The sequence below is a fragment of the Notothenia rossii genome, assembly GCF_949606895.1.
Source record: "Notothenia rossii genome assembly, chromosome: 2".
NCBI lineage: Eukaryota > Metazoa > Chordata > Actinopteri > Perciformes > Nototheniidae > Notothenia > Notothenia rossii.
Window position 1 is genome coordinate 1,939,877 of NC_136904.1, and position 16,990 is coordinate 1,956,866.

The window sequence follows — 16,990 nt, forward strand, 5'->3', positions numbered from 1 at the left end:
ACCGTCCCCACGTCCCACTTACTCTGACGCCCGATCTTCCTCGGCTGCTCGGACGGAGCCTCCAGGTTCACCATGTACAGGAAGCGCCGCCTGAGAGGCGTTCAGGGACACATTCCAGACGCTTTAGACTTTAGAGCAAACTGAGACATGATGTTTATTCTTAGACACGTTCAGGGACACATTACAGGCGCTTTAGATCAAACTGAGATAGGATTTTATATCTGTGGTGTGTTCAGGTGCACAAAACTTACCCGGAAAGTACAGCGTGAGAACCCAGGCAGTCCACTGACATAGCGGTGGCCTGAAAACACAAGAAGAAGATAAATCTTAATTTGAACATAATTACATGCGTCAGATTATTGTTTAATGTTTTAATTAGTGAAGTTAAAGTAGGAATGGGGTGAAAATAAAATACTTCATTACTTAATTAAACGTAGTTTTGCAAACAACCTAATAATAACTACAGCGTTTGAAAAAGTCACTCTAAATTAAATTAACTCATCTGTTTGTCCTTACTGGTGTCATTTTCTGGTTGCTAACAAACGCCATTGTAACACATAATCACTGATGATCCGCTGTAACGGTGGTGGACTCATCAGAACAGAGTGGGCGAGCTGACCAATCAGAGCACAGTGGGCTCACAGGGAGGGGGGGACAGGAGCTCCAACAAGCCATGTAGGACAGAGAGTGAATCCACATACTATACAGAGATGCTGTTTGAGAAACCAATGTGAGTTTGGAACATTGAACAATATACATATATTCTAGTAGACCTCAACAATGGAACTATGATCAGTAGAAATGGCCGTGACATGGGACCTTTAACATATTGAATAATACATATCTTGCACAATAATATCCTGCATTATATTTGTTACTGGAAATGTGTATTTCCACATGTATATAGCCTATATTTCTTTAGAACGCTGTTTTATTTCTATTTCAGAAATAATTTGGATTGTTGGAGTGTCTTATTTTTTATGCTGTAATAATTTCCAAATAGGGATCAATTAAGTACTTATCTATCTATTTATCTATCCATCTATTTATCTATCTATCTATCTCTCTATTTATCTTTTTATCTATCCATCTATTTATCTATCTATCTATCTAAAAACTGTAATTAAGTGTAAATGAACATTGAAATTGAAGCAAAACTCAAATGAAAGTGTGTTTAAAGTAAAGTATTCAGGGAGTAAACTGTGAGGATGTAAAGTGGTTCTCCTTGTGCTCCTCTTTCGGTATCTTTAGTTTAATAAGGTCGTTTTAATACCTGAGCATCTCGAAACTCCACCACCACATTCTCGCTGCTCCAGCGCGCCGCCATCTTTCCGTTTTCTACCGTCAACAGAGCGTCACGTGATTTTAATGTCACGTGACGCCGCGTTCACGTTCCCTGGGAGAGAAGACAATGATCATGAGAATTTTAGGAAAAAAAGATGATTCTGTTAACAAATAAAATAATTAATAATGATAATAAAAATAATAACAATAATAATATTAATAATAACAATGGAAATATTTATTGAATGAAAAATGTATTAATCATTGTAATGGTTATTTTTTAATAATTATTTATATGTTTAACTTATTCACTTTATTTGTATTTAATAATATTTTCTAATATTTTAAGTTTAATTTTACATTGATCAGAATAAGAACTATTACGTTTATCAGCGGAGAATCATTATTTCCTTTTTTAAATGTTGTTTCTCCGAGTGTCTGAACGCATCATATTTCCTCTCTTCTGATTGGTCGACCCAGTTCTCCGTCACAGATCCAAGATGGCGCCTACCTTGGTTGCGCATGTTGTCGCAGACGCAGGAGCTTTTCTGAAGAAAGCTCCTCTCCAGGTGAGAATATGCTTCATATTAATATATAAAATGCACCTGTATAAAGAGAGCAGACCCCCGGGGGAGATGGGGGGAAACGGGAGGAGAGGGGTCCCTTCTGAGGCCGGAGAGAGAGAGATAAAGGCCGCAGAGCGAGAAGAGGCGTGGGGGAAACAGAACAGAATAAACACTAAAACAGACTTTATTTTAATATATTTCTCTTTGTAAACAGGATTTATTGTTGTTTACAAGTCTGTAAGTAAATCAGTCGGCATGCGTGTTTACATATGACGTCACAGCAACAGAGAGGTCTAAATCCTCATCATTAAAAATAGTTCCATTTATTTATTTTATGACTATGTTTAACTTTATACCGGATTTAAAATGTTGACAAGAACAAAAATATTTTTATTTAACTAAATCCGTGTTTACATACATGACGTCACAACAACAGAGCTGTACATCTTCATCATTTAAAATAGTTAATTAATGAACTAGTATTACTTATAAAAATGAAACATTTAATTTTACCAAAACACAAACAGAGATTTTACATTTAATTAAGTTGTGAAAATACTTAAAGGTGCCATGTCATGCTTTTCTGGTTATTACCCGTCCCCTTGAGTGTTATGAAGGTTTTAAATGGTCTGCTGCAGAGTCAAAAACCCTCAAAGTACACCCTGTAGCGAGTACAACTCTAACGCAGAAAAGGGGCAGGAGCTCCAACAAGCCGTGTAGGACAGAGAGTGAATACAGATACTACACAGAGATGCTGTATGAGAAACCAATGTGAGTTTGGAACATTGAACAATGTAAATCTATTCTAGTAGACCTCAGCAATGGAATTATGATCAGTAGAAATGGCCATGACATGGGATCTTTAAATTACATGAAGAATTGTTGCTGATGAATCTGCATCGTGAGCATTTTATTGAGGAACAGGAGGATGATTTATTTTATTATTATTATTATTATTATGAACTATTAACAGGGTTTATTATTATTTACAAGTCTGTAATCAATCAGTCAACATCTGGGTTTACTTCCATGACGTCACAACAACAGAGAGCTCTAAATCCTCATCATAAAAGTGTATTTATTTTTAAATTTTTAAGTTTTGTATTATTTGAATATGTATAAACATGCCCCATTCATATTTAAATAAATTGTGTTTTAGGTTGAAAGTGTTATTGTGCCTTTGTCTGTAAATAGTATGCTGAACAAATTCAATTAAAGGGAATTAGACTAGTCTGTCAGGTCTTTATTTTCCTTTGTATTTCCTTTTTAAATTCTTTATTATTTTGTTCTGCAGGAGATCGGCAGCACGATCTACACCCTGAAGGACGTGGTGGACGAGATCAGAGACAAACCCACGAGGAGGAGTTTAGCTTTCCTGCCGTACCACCTGACCTTCAGAGAGCCGCACCCCGAACACATCAGACACGGTAACAAACTGTCCCTGAACACACCACACACCGTCCCTGAACACACCAGACAAGTTAACAAACTGACCCTGAACACACCACACACTGTCCCTGAACACATCAGATACGGTAACAAACTGTCCCTGAACACACCACACACTGACCCTGAACACACCACACACTGACCCTGAACACACCACACACCGTCCCTGAACACACCACACACCGTCCCTGAACACACCAGACAAGTTAACACACTGACCCTGAACACACCACACACCGTCCCTGAACACACCACACACCGTCCCTGAACATACCAGACAAGTTAACAAACTGACCCTGAACACACCACACACTGTCCCCGAACACATCAGACACGGTAAACACAGCGTCCCTGAACACATCAGACACGGTAACAAACTGTCCCTGAACACACCACACACTGACCCTGAACACACCACACAGCGTCCCTGAACACATCAGACACGGTAACAAACATGTTCCTGAACAAACCACACACTGACCCTGAACACACCACACACTGATCCTGAACACACCACACACCGTCCCTGAACGCCTCAGACACGGTAACAAACTGACTCTGAACACATCAGACACAGTAACAAACTGACCCTGAACACACCATACTGTGTCCCTGAACACACCACACACCGTCTCTGAACACATCAGACACGGTAACAAACTGACCCTGAACACACCACACACCGTCCCTGAACACATCATACACGTTAACAAACTGACCCTGAACACACCGCACACCGTCCCTGAACACATCAGACACGGTAACAAACTGACCCTGAACACACCACACACCATCCCTGAACACATCAGACACTGAACACATCAGACACTGACCCTGAACACGCCACACACCGTCCATGAACACATCAGACACGGTAACAAACTGTCCCTGAACATATCACACACCGTCCCTGAACACATCAGACACTGACCCTGAACACATCAGACACGGTAAACACAGCATCCCTGAACACACCACATACTGTGTCCCTGAACACACCACACACTGACCCTGAACGCATCGGACACGGTAAACACAGCGTCCCTGAACACAACATACTGTGTCCCTGAACACAACATACTGTGTCCCTGAACCAGAGGTTGCGCTAGACTTTTTCACTGCCCGTCATTTTGACGGACAGGATCGTAACATTTCCGTCAAAATTCTGTATTACCCGTCGGCCTTTACACTCTGGGGGGGGGGAGCACGGTCGTGAACTGTCAACAGGGGGCGGGGCGCACGCTTGTGAACTGTTGGCGCCGAGTTATGCATGCCCACTGCACCTCGCGGGAGTGCGCACAGCGTAAATCCAAAACTCACAGACATTTCAATGATTTGTACGGCAAAGTTGGGTTTGGAAACGGTATAATTTCCTTTTTAGCAGGCATGCTTAACACCGGAGCCTCCCTGCGGGGAAACTTTGGCGCTGTTCCGAGTTTGTTCTAATCCGTCAAAATGACGGACTGCTTTCAGATTTTTCCGTCATTGTTAAAAAAAAATCCGTCATAGACGGAAAATATTCGGTTAACGCGACCTCTACCCTGAACACACCACACACCGTCCCTGAACACACCACGCTCTGTCCCTGAACACACCACACTGTGACACTGAACACACCGTCCCTGAACACACCACACATTGTCCCTGAACACATCAGACATGGTAAACAAACTGTCCCTGAACACACCACACTGTGTCCTCTCAGTGTTTCATTGATTGGCTGTATTGGTGTTTCATTGATTAGCTGTATTGGTGTTTCATTGATTAGCTGTATTGGTGTTTCATTGATGAGCTGTATTGGTGTTTCATTGATGAGCTGTATTGGTGTTTCATTGATGAGCTGTATTGGTGTTTCATTGATTAGCTGTATTGGTGTTTCATTGATTGGCTGTATTGGTGTTTCATTGATGAGCAGTATTGGTGTTTCATTGATTAGCTGTATTGGTGTTTCATTGATGAGCTGTATTGGTGTTTCATTGATGAGCTGTATTGGTGTTTCATTGATTGGCTGTATTGGTGTTTCATTGATTGGCTGTATTGGTGTTTCATTGATTGGCTGTATTGGTGTTTCATTGATGAGCTGTATTGGTGTTTCATTGATGAGCTGTATTGGTGTTTCATTGATGAGCAGTATTGGTGTTTCATTGATTAGCTGTATTGGTGTTTCATTGATTGGCTGTATTGGTGTTTCATTGATTAGCTGTATTGGTGTTTCATTGATTGGCTGTATTGGTGTTTCATTGATTGGCTGTATTGGTGTTTCATTGATTGGCTGTATTGGTGTTTCATTGATTGGCTGTATTGGTGTTTCATTGATTGGCTGTATTGGTGTTTCATTGATGAGCTGTATTGGTGTTTCATTGATGAGCTGTATTGGTGTTTCATTGATTGGCTGTATTGGTGTTTCATTGATGAGCTGTATTGGTGTTTCATTGATTGGCTGTATTGGTGTTTCATTGATTGGCTGTATTGGTGTTTCATTGATGAGCTGTATTGGTGTTTCATTGATGAGCTGTATTGGTGTTTCATTGTTGAGCTGTATTGGTGTTTCATTGATTGGCTGTATTGGTGTTTCATTGATGAGCTGTATTGGTGTTTCATTGATTGGCTGTATTGGTGTTTCATTGATTAGCTGTATTGGTGTTTCATTGATTGGCTGTATTGGTGTTTCATTGATGAGCTGTATTGGTGTTTCATTGATGAGCTGTATTGGTGTTTCATTGATGAGCTGTATTGGTGTTTCATTGATGAGCTGTATTGGTGTTTCATTGATTGGCTGTATTGGTGTTTCATTGATGAGCTGTATTGGTGTTTCATTGATTGGCTGTATTGGTGTTTCATTGATGAGCTGTATTGGTGTTTCATTGATTGGCTGTATTGGTGTTTCATTGATGAGCTGTATTGGTGTTTCATTGATTGGCTGTATTGGTGTTTCATTGATGAGCTGTATTGGTGTTTCATTGATGAGCTGTATTGGTGTTTCATTGATTAGCTGTATTGGTGTTTCATTGATGAGCTGTATTGGTGTTTCATTGATGAGCTGTATTGGTGTTTCATTGATTGGCTGTATTGGTGTTTCATTGATTAGCTGTATTGGTGTTTCATTGATTGGCTGTATTGGTGTTTCATTGATGAGCTGTATTGGTGTTTCATTGATTGGCTGTATTGGTGTTTCATTGATTAGGTGTATTGGTGTTTCATTGATTAGGTGTATTGGTGTTTCATTGATTAGCTGTATTGGTGTTTCATTGATGAGCTGTATTGGTGTTTCATTGATGAGCTGTATTGGTGTTTCATTGATTGGCTGTATTGGTGTTTCATTGATGAGCTGTATTGGTGTTTCAGTGACGGAGTTCTCCAAGAAGACGGGAGACTACCCGAGTCTGTCAGCGACCGACATCAAAGTCCTGGCTCTGACCTACCAGCTAGAGCTGGAGCACGTGGGATCTAAACACCTGAAGAAAGAGCCAGAAGTCAAGGTGCACAATGTTTTTTAAGACAATGTTTTACAAATGTCCCAAAAAAATGCAGAATTGTTTTCATGTTTTCTGACCTTGAAAAGTGCAAAAAAAACAAGTTTCTATAAATATTTTAACGGCACAATACTAATGTTTGACTTTCATAAAAAAGTGATGGGATAAGCTGATTAACGGCCGCAGATTTAAAGTATTTTGTCGCAGAAAATCTGAATGTTGAAATGTTGGGAAAAAAGTCAGAATTTTGAGATAAGAAAAAAACGTATTTTGAGAAAAACGTCAGTTTTTAAAAATGTTGAGAACATTTAGTATTTGTTGGACTAAGCTGTACTCCTTCAGACCTCTGTAGCTGAATGTGTGTGTTCTGGCTCCAGGTGAACGTCCACAGCACTCAGCGCCACCCGGAGACTCCGGTCAACGTGGCTGGGTTCTTCCTTCCCTCCAGAGAAAAGGTATGAGACGCTTTCTCTCTGATCTCAACTCACATCTGAAGGGTCCTTCGTCAGTACCTCAGTTCCTCAGTTCCTCAGTTCCTCAGTACCTCAGTTCCTCAGTTCCTCAGTACCTCAGTTCCTCAGTTCCTCAGTACCTCAGTTTCTCTGTTCCTCAGTTTCTAATGCTGCGTTCACACCGGACGCGATGCGATGTTTGGGGGCGGCGCGATTACATGTAAAGTAAATGCAGAGACGCGGACAGACGCGAATTAGCTCCGACGGCGAGCATGAAGCGGTGGACGAGAATTCCGCGGTGCGATTGAAGGGGGCCGCGACAAACGCTTGAGTTAAAACATTTTCAACTCGAGCGTCATATTCGCGGGACGCGATCTCGCGGTAGCCAATCAGCAGTGAGGATCTCAGCTTGCCGACTGACGTTCAACCAGAAAACATCAGCCGTTAGCAGTTAGCACACAGAGCTCACAGCTCCTCATATCTGTTCAGAAACTAGACAAAAGTTAAACAAGTACAAACCACATACTGTCTGTGTCATGGAGAATACAGTCGCTGGTTTATTTATGTCTGTAGGCCGTTGTTATGAGTGTGGACGGTCGGAGCATTTACAACGTTAGCTTAGCCTGGTCGACCCGATATTCATTCTCAAAGCACGCATTTTAAAAGGTGTTTCGCCTGCCGTCTGTCTGCAGACTTGTCAAGCATTAATTCATGGTTTTTACTAACCGGTATCAGTATGTTGTTACTTCGGCATCATTTAGAAACGTGTATTACAATTTAATCACGGTAAAATATGTTCATTTTGTTGTAGTTGTAGCCCCCGAGCCAGCGCGTCCTGAAAGCCAGCCGCGATGAAACTCGAGCGTTTAGAGTGATGCGATAGGAGCGATTAGAGCAGAGCGAATATTTGCATCGTGTCCGGTGTGAACGCAGCATTAGTTCCTCAGTTCCTCAGTTCCTCTCTCGTCCTCAGAAGTCTTCAGAGAGCGTTGGTGTTCGACAGAAGTTTCCGGACGGAGATCCGTTCAACAGCTTCCAGTTCTGGAGGCCGGCACTGCTCATCGTCGACAAAGAGCTGCTGCAGCTGCTGGTGAGGAGACGAGCTAAACAAGTTTATTAAAGCTCAGAAAAAAAACAGATCTTTGAGATTTTCAGAAAAAAAAAAGATTTTTTTATTTTATTTAGAGAAAAAAGTCAAAATTGTCGAAAAAATTTACATTTTCTGAAATATGTCAGAATTGTTAGATTTTCTGAAAAAATTCATAGTTTTGAGATTTTCAGAAAATGTGAGGAATTTCAGAATTTCAGACAAAAGACCGAATTGTGTCTGAATTCTGGGAGAAAAACAAAAGGTCTTTGCTTCTTCAGGATCCTCTGGAGGTTTCAGATCCCAAAGAGACGTCTTCAGACTCTTTCAACACTTTCAACTCTTTCCAGTTCTGGAGGCCGCCGCTCGCCTCCATCGACTCTCTGATGCACCTGCTGGTGAGCATTAGAGATAACACTAACTTTATTATTATTTATACCAGAGGGCTGTACTACGAAGCTGGTTCAACCTACCCTGGATATGTTTGAGTTAGCCGGTTGGCCTAATCCAAAACATACGCGCTCTCGCTAAACGGTACTACGACGCGGGTTATCAAGTGGATCGCTCAAGCCAGCCGTGTCCTATCTAGTTAGGAGCGCGTTCACATGAAAGGGGTGGTATCTGGAGCATTCGACCAATCACAAACATGGAGAAGTGTACTGACAGCGCAGCGTCATACTTCCTGAATGAAAAGTCAACTATAATATTAGACATATGAAGAAGTTAAACTTTAAACATCCATGACTTAAACACTTTATCCAGGATCAAAGCCACATAGCTGCACCTGCAAGGTGAATACAGCTGGTAACAGAACAAGTGTTTGAATGCGTACATTAACAGGTTTATGATATCACTGCCCCGTCTAAGACACCATCTGACTTTAATTACATTTGACTCAAGTGTTTCCTCAACTTAATCAATCCATCCATCCATCTTCTCCCGCTTATCCGTGGTCGGGTCGCGGGGGTAGCAGTTCCAGCAGAGAGCCCCAAACGTTCCTTTCCCTGGCCACATCAACCAGCTCTGACTGGGGGATCCCAAGGCGCTCCCAGGCCAGCGAAGAGATATAATCCCTCCACCTGGTCCTAGGTCTACCCTTGGCCTCTTCCCAGCTGGACGTGCCTGGAACACCTCCCTAGGGAGGCGCCCAGGTGGCATCCTTACTAGGTGCCCGAACCACCTCAACTGGCTCCTTTCGACGCGAAGGAGGAGCGGTTCAACTCCGAGTCCCTCCCGGATGACCGAACTTCTCACCTTATCCCTAAGGGAGACACCAGCCACCCTGCGGAGAAAACCCATCTCGGCCGCTTGTACCCGCGATCTCGTTCTTTCGGTCATGACCCATCCTTCATGACCATAGGTGAGGGTAGGAAGGGAAATGGCCCGGTAGACAGAGAGCTCTGCCTTCTGGCTCAGCTCCCTTTTCGTCACAACGGTGCGGTAAAGCGACTGCAGTACCGCTCCCGCTGCTCCGATTCTCCAACCCATCTCACGCTCCATTGTTCCCTCACTCGAGAACAAGACCCTGAGATACTTGAACTCCTTCACTTGGGGTAAGGACTCATTCCCTACTCGGAGTGGACAGTCCATCGGTTTCCTGCTGAGAACCATGGCCTCAGATTTGGAGGTGCTGATCTTCATCCCAGCCGCTTCACACTCTGTTGCGAACCGATCCAGTGAGTGCTGAAGGTCGCAGACCGATGAAGCCATCAGAACCACATCATCTGCAAAAAGCATTGGTGCAATCCTTAGTCCACCGAACTGCAGACCCCCTCCCCCACGACTACGCCTCGAAATCCGATCCATGTATATTACAAACAGGATTGGTGACAAAGCGCAGCCTTGGCGGAGGCCAACCCTCACCTGAAATGGGTCCGACTTACTGCCGAGGACCCGGACACAGCTCTCGCTTTGGAAGTATAGAGATTGGATGGCCCTGAGTAGAGACCCCCTCACCCCATACTCCCGCAGCACCTCCCACAGTGACTCCCTGGGAACCCGGTCATACGCCTTCTCCAAGTCTACAAAACACATGTAGACTGGATAAGCGTACTCCCAGGCCCCCTCCTGGATCCTTGCGAGAGTAAAAAGCTGATCCGTCGTTCCACGACCAGGACGGAATCCGCATTGTTCCTCCTCAATCTGAGGCTCGATAATCGGCCTGACCCTCCTTTCGAGTACCTTAGAGTAAACTTTCCCGGGGAGGCTGAGTAGTGTGATGCCTCTGTAATTAGCACACACCCTCTGATCCCCCTTTTTGAAAAGGGGAGCCACCCCCCCGGTCTGCCACTCCTTCGGTACTGTTTCCAACTTCCACGCAACGTTGATGAGACGTGTCAACCATGACAGTCCCTCAACACCCAGAGCCTTCAGCATTTCTGGGCGGATCTCATCCACCCCCGGGGCTTTGCCACTGTGGAGTTGTTTGACGACCTCAGTGACCTCCCCCCGGGAGATTGGTGTTGATCCCCCGTCATACTCCAGCTCTGCCTCTAACATAGAGGGCGGAGTTGTCGGGTTCAGGAGTTCCTCAAAGTGCTCCTTCCAACGCCCTAACACTCCATCAGTTGAGGTCAACAACGTCCCATCCTTACTGTACACAGCTTGGATGGTTCCCTGCTTCCCCTTCCTGAGGTGTCGGACAGTTTTCCAGAACAACTTTGGTGCCGCCCGAAAGTCTTTTTCCATGTCTTCTCTGAACTTCTCCCACACCCGCCGCTTTTCCTCGGCCACCACTGAGGCTGCTGCCCTTCGGGCCTGTCGGTACCTTGCGACTGCCTCGGGAGTCCCCCGGGATAACAAATCCCTGAAGGCCTCCTTCTTCAGTCGGACGGCTTCCCTGACCACCGGTGTCCACCAAGAGGTTCGAGGGTTACCGCCCCTTGAGGCACCTAGGACCTTGAGACCACAGCTCCCCGCCGCGGCTTCGGCAATAGAGGCTTTGAACAGCGACCACTCTGGTTCAATGTCCCCAACCTCCACAGGAAGGCCCAAAAAGCTCCGCCGGAGGTGTGAGTTGAAGGCATCCTGAACTTGGGCCTCCTCCAGACGTTCCCAGTTCACCCGAACTACACGTTTGGGCTTACCAGGTCTATCCAGAGGCTTCCCTCGCCACTCGACCCAACTCACCACCAGATGGTGATCAGTTGACAACTCCGCCCCTCTCTTTACCCGAGTGTCCAAAACATAAGGCCTCAGGTCCGATGATACAATAACGAAATCGATCATGGACCTTCTGCCTAGGGTGCTCTGGTACCACGTACACTTATGAGCATCCTTATGTTCGAACATGGTGTTTGTTATGGCCAATCCATGACTAGCACAGAAGTCCAGTAACAAACCACCACTCCGGTTCAGATCAGGGGGGCCGTTCCTCCCAATCACTCCCTTCCAAGTGTCTCCATCATTGCCCACATGTGCGTTGAAGTCTCCCAGCAAGATTAAAGAGTCCCCTTCAGGAGCCCTATACAGAACTCTTTCCGGGGTCTCCAAGAAGGCGGTATACTCTGAACTGCTGTTGGGTGCATAAGCACACACAACAGTCAGTTTTCCCCCCCATAACCCGCAGGCGTAGGGAGGTGACCCTCTCGTCCACTGGGGTAGACTCCAACAATGAAGCACCCAACCGGGGACTTGTGAGTATCCCCACACCCGCCTGGCGCCTCACACCTTGAGCAACTCCGGAGAAGAATAGAGTCCAACCCCTATCCAGAAGTAAGGTTCCAGAGCCGACGCTGTGCGTGAGGTGTGCCCAACCAGGTCCAACTGGTAACGCTCCATCTCCCGCACAAGCTCCGACTCCTTCCCCCCCCAGAGAGGTGACGTTCCACGTCCCCAAAGCCAGCTTCTGTCGCCCGGGTCTGGTCCGTCGAGACCCTCTGCCTTCACTGCCACCCTTCTGGCAGCGCACCCGACCCCATCGCTGTTTCCCGTAGGTGGTGGGCCCACGGGACGGAGAAGCGGAGGTGTTGCCCACGTTGCCTTTTCGGGCTGTGCCTGGCCGGGCTCCGTGGCAAGCCCGGCCACCAGACGCTCGCCGACGAGTCCTCCTTCTGGGCTTGGCTCCAGAAGGGGACCCCGGGCTTCCTCCGGGCCGGGTATCCTCACTTGGTGTATCGTCTTTCATGAGGTCTTGTGAACCAATCTTAGTCTGGCCCCTTGCCTGAGACCAATTTGCCATGGGAGACCCTACCAGAAACGGAAGGTTCCAGACAACACAGCCCCCAGGTTCATCAGGGCACACAAACCTCTCTACCACGGTAAGGTGCTGGTTCTTCAGAGAGGGTCAACTTAAGGGTCAACTTAATGTGTTGCTTAAAATAATACTTCTGCATACAGTATGTGACACTGTGAGTGTTGCGCGGCCAGATACGGCTCAGCTGACTCAGATAAGGAGAGATATGATACATTATGATGTGATATGCCGCGGACTGTACTTAATGTTACTCTGATCCGGTTACTTATGTTGTGGCAGATGTTTAAGTAAGCTTTCTTAACGCTAATGTTCTAATAGTCAGATTGCTCTGAAGATGGGAGGTGATATTCTATTAATGTTCACGTTCACACAGTCGGTGATTTTTGCCGGCCGTCTTCCCTGCAACGGCAGCTTTTCTGTATTTACTTTCTCCTGTAATATGACTCGATTGCTTTAAACTCTGCACACTGAGCTCTGATTGGTCAGCAGGCAGTGCTTTCACTGAGTTGAGCTCTGCAACCTAACCTGCTCCGGGGCAGGTTAGCCGCACAGCATAAGTTACCATGGAGATCTAGCCTGCTAAAAAGAGAACCAGCTTCGTAGGACCGGAAACCCGAGTTTTCCCTAAAGTTAGCCGGCTAAGCGAAAATCCTGCTTCGTAGTACAGGGGCCTGATGCGCCTCATTTCATTTCAAACCTTTATTTATCCAGGTGTATCCCATTGAGATCATTGATCTCTTTTTCAAGGGAACTTAATGTGCTCACCTGCTGGTGAGGATTAGAGATAACACACTTTATTATTATTTACACTTTAAATTATTCACTTCATGTAGCTCCGCCCCTTTTCCCATTTCTGGTTCAAATGTGTAGTTTGAATTTCATTTTCTGAGAAATTCCTTCAAAGTCAGAATTTTGTGATTTTCAGAAAAAAGTTAAAAAGAAGTCATTTTCTCCGCAATTCAGAATTACTTCATTTTCCTGCGAAATTCTAAATGTTGAGATTTTCAGAAAAAAGTCGGAACTTTAGTCAGGGTTTAGGACTTACGGTGATTCTGTTATTTGTTCTGCAGAATCTGGACGACGTTTCTTCATCAGATCAGAGGAGCGACGAGGACAAAGAGAACGAGCCTGAAGAGGAGGAAGATGACGAGGAGGATGAAGAAGAGGAAGAGGAGGAAGGTGGTGGAGGATGGATCACTCCCGGTAACATCAAACAGGTGAAGATGGACTCCTCTGATTGGACGGCTGCCGCTGATGTCACAGTCGGATGTCTGACCACCGACTTCGCCATGCAGGTAACAATTCGGACCAAAAGGAACCCTAAAGTCTTAAAAGACAAAAAATAATCTGCTATTTAACCATTTTTTTATAAATTAAAATCCAAATATTTATATAAAATTTAAAAATAAACGTTATTTAAGGTAAACATGTATACAAATATTTCAAAGTAATCAATAAATGTGAAACAAATACAAATATAACAAGGTTCAATAAAACTGTGCAAAAAATATATATATTAGTAGAAACACAAGACGTTCAATTAAAATGTTAAATAATAAAATAACGAATATTTATACAAACATAATAAGTTAAAATGTGTATTTTGTACAATATATAAAAAAAGTAGAACTTGGCAACAGTCATTATTTTGCTTGGCAACAGTTTTATTGAGTATTAACAACCTCTGAAATCTCCAAATTGACCAATCAGGATCGAGTATTCTAACAAAACGTGTAATAAGTGATGATAACTCCTGTTTCCAGAACGTTCTGATCCAGATCGGGCTTCACGTCCTGTCCGTTAACGGGATGCTCATCAAACAGGCGAGGAACTACATCCTGAGGTGCCACGCCTGCTTCAAGTGAGTAAAACAACGTGAAATCAAACACCAGACTTTCCTCTGAATGAATCGTAGGAATGTATCTTAAGTTTCATTTAATTTATTAACCCTTCTGAAACAGAGGGGATTATGGGATGCTGCAATTATCTGTTAGGTGTTTCAGCCAATCAGAGACAGGTTCTGGGTATATCTGAGACCTGTGATATATTGATGAAAAACACTATATTAGGAGACCTTTTAAATAACACGTTCTTGGTTTAAGCTTGTATATTTGTTCGTTTCCTAACAGAAGGTGATTGAGTGTGGAATTTCCAACACATAAACCTTAATATTTGTTATCTCAAATCCTGTTTCTCAGGACGACGAGCAACATGAACAAGCTGTTCTGTCCTCACTGTGGGAACCGGACTCTGAAGAAGATCGCAGTGACCGTCAGCGCCGACGGAAACACACAGATGCACTTCTCCAAGAACCCTAAGGTGCTGAACAGCAAAGGACTGAGGGTGAGACACACACACACACACACACACACACACACACACACACACACAGGCACAGGCACACACACACGCACGCCTTTAGCTTAGCGGTGGTGACGTGAAGTCATGTGACCGTGCTGTAGTTCCTTTAGAGCCCAACATTAGCTTTTTACTTCAGAAATCATAAAGTGATGTTAACGTGTGGAGATTGTCCTGCTCATAAACGTTTGTTTGAGATTATTTTCTGCAATAATCCAAAATCACATGGAGAAATCCTATTGGACCAGGGAGATGCTGCCTTCAGGGAAGACCATTAAACACTATTTCAATTTTATTAGTATTTACTTGCACTCACAAAACATTCTCTTGCACTATTGTATCTGTTTTATGTCCTATGTATATTCATGTTGCTCTGTTGGAGAAGCCTGTGACTTCAGTTTTTCATTGCCATACATTAAGACCTAAATAAAAGCACAACAATCAATATGTACAAAATAAAAGTCACTTCAATGTACATTAGTGCAAGACTGTCCATAGCAGCGTAAAAGTATCTGGTGCTGACATATCTACACTGTAGCAAATGTACAAATTAAAATAAAAGCCTTGAATCCCTGGATTAACCCTTCATGTTGTTGTTGTTGTTGTTGTTGTTGTTGCAGCACTCTCTGCCAATGCCTCAGGGAGGTAAACACGGGAACAACCCTCAGCTGGTGGAGGATCAGCGCTTCCCTCAGCAGAGACTCTCCCGTAAAGCCCGGCAGAAAACTAACGTGTTCGACCCGGACTTCGTCACTGGAGCGTCTCCCTTCAGCCAGAACGACATCTACAGCCGAGCTGCTAACCTGCAGATCAGAGACGGGCAGGGGGGCGGCGGGCGGCGGCGCGCGAACCCCAACGCCGCGCACAAGAAGTTTGTGAAGAAGAACTGACCGACACCAGGGTTCAGAATTATTTAAAGGGCCGAAACACCGCTTTTAGAGTCGAAGCTACAGTAAAAAGACGTAATTTCCTGCATTTCACGAACTGTTCCCTGCTGTTCTGTGTCAGTTACTTCAGTGAATTCACATTAATGATGATAATTGGTCCCAAATCTCATTGTATTAATGTTATTACAGCAACAAAATCTGGTATTACATTTTAACAACAAATATCACAATATGTTTGTGAAGAAGAACTGACCGACACGAGGATTCAGAATTCATTAAAGGGCCGAAAGTCCGCTTTTAGAGTTTTAAGTTACAGTAAAAAAAGACTTAATTTTCTGCATTGAACGAACTGTTTCCTGCTGTTTCGTGTCAGTAACGTCAGTAAATTCACATTTAATTAAAAGGGACAAAACACCGCTGAACATCTGGGGCGTTTAGGTTAAGGCTTGGTACTAAATATCGTCTTGTATTTTGGATGTGGTAATGTATTTCCTGGTTTTAGAGACTTAAGTTACGGTAAAAATACATAATTTTCAGAATTTCACACAAATAATGATAATTTACCCCAAAACTCAATGTCTGCACTGATGATTTGGTATTTGCTCAGAAATATTGTGACATAAAATACCAAAATTGGGATGTGGATTATTGGTGCTTTAATAAAAATATCGAAACAATGAAATGTTGGATAACCCTAACCCTACTATCAGTGGATTTAATGGCTTAATGTGTAAAAGCAAATAATAGTTTTGTAAATTAGCGTTTCAAACCAGTAAAAGTCCTGTATTTCATCAGAAATCTAAGACCATATCACAATGCCGATATAATATAAACATTGCTCAGCCTTATTGTAGTCTAAAAAACTAAATGCAGAGTCATGGGAGCTGGGATTTATTAAAATAAAAGGTCAGAAGTTTGTTAGAAAAAAAACGTATTTTTGTCAGGGAACCAGATATAACGTAAATTATATATAACCCTCCTCCCCCGGCTCCATAATGTTTTTTTTAATCTACACTGACCCTAATACACGGTGGTATGTTACTCGTTAACTGCATGTTTAAATATTACACAGTAAAAGCATGCTAACTGCAGAACGGTCCTTTAAACACAACCAGCAGTAAAACTGTAACATGTGATGTAACACGATCAATCTATTCTACACCAATAAATGTTCAAACTACAACTGATGCAGTTTCTTATTTATGTGATTTATTTCAGTCGATCCTGTTCCAGTTTTTG

At 43.7% G+C, this 16,990-nt stretch overlaps 2 protein-coding genes across 4 annotated transcripts in view; one reads left to right on the forward strand and one right to left on the reverse strand.

Moving 5' to 3' along the window:
* The window catches only part of wdr59 (WD repeat domain 59), a 43,530-nt gene extending 42,150 nt beyond the window's left edge, over positions 1-1,380 (reverse strand). Inside the window, exons 1-3 of one of the 2 annotated variants that reach the window (XM_079661128.1) lie at positions 1,274-1,380; positions 252-301; positions 1-90 (exon numbers count right to left, since the gene is read on the reverse strand). The exon at positions 1-90 is cut by the window's left edge and continues 46 nt beyond it. In XM_079661128.1, the coding sequence (XP_079517254.1) occupies positions 1-90; positions 252-301; positions 1,274-1,327 (194 nt within the window). In that variant the 5' untranslated portion in view covers positions 1,328-1,380. The remainder of the gene's footprint in view (positions 91-251; positions 302-1,273) is intronic. The other variant, XM_079661129.1, reaches the window with a different exon arrangement.
* A 365-nt stretch (positions 1,381-1,745) lies between these two features.
* nob1 (NIN1 (RPN12) binding protein 1 homolog) lies at positions 1,746-16,934 on the forward strand. 2 transcript variants are annotated; one of them, XM_079661306.1, is made up of 10 exons: positions 1,746-1,853; positions 3,145-3,277; positions 6,645-6,778; positions 7,150-7,227; positions 8,198-8,314; positions 8,593-8,709; positions 13,577-13,801; positions 14,270-14,367; positions 14,705-14,849; positions 15,485-16,934. In XM_079661306.1, exons 1-10 carry the CDS (start codon positions 1,785-1,787, stop codon positions 15,752-15,754), a joined length of 1,386 nt encoding a protein of 461 aa, XP_079517432.1. In that variant the 5' UTR covers positions 1,746-1,784; the 3' UTR covers positions 15,755-16,934. The 2 variants fall into 2 exon arrangements, with proteins under 2 accessions (XP_079517432.1, XP_079517433.1); XM_079661307.1 differs by lacking the exon at positions 8,593-8,709.
* The last annotated feature ends 56 nt before the right edge of the window (positions 16,935-16,990 follow it).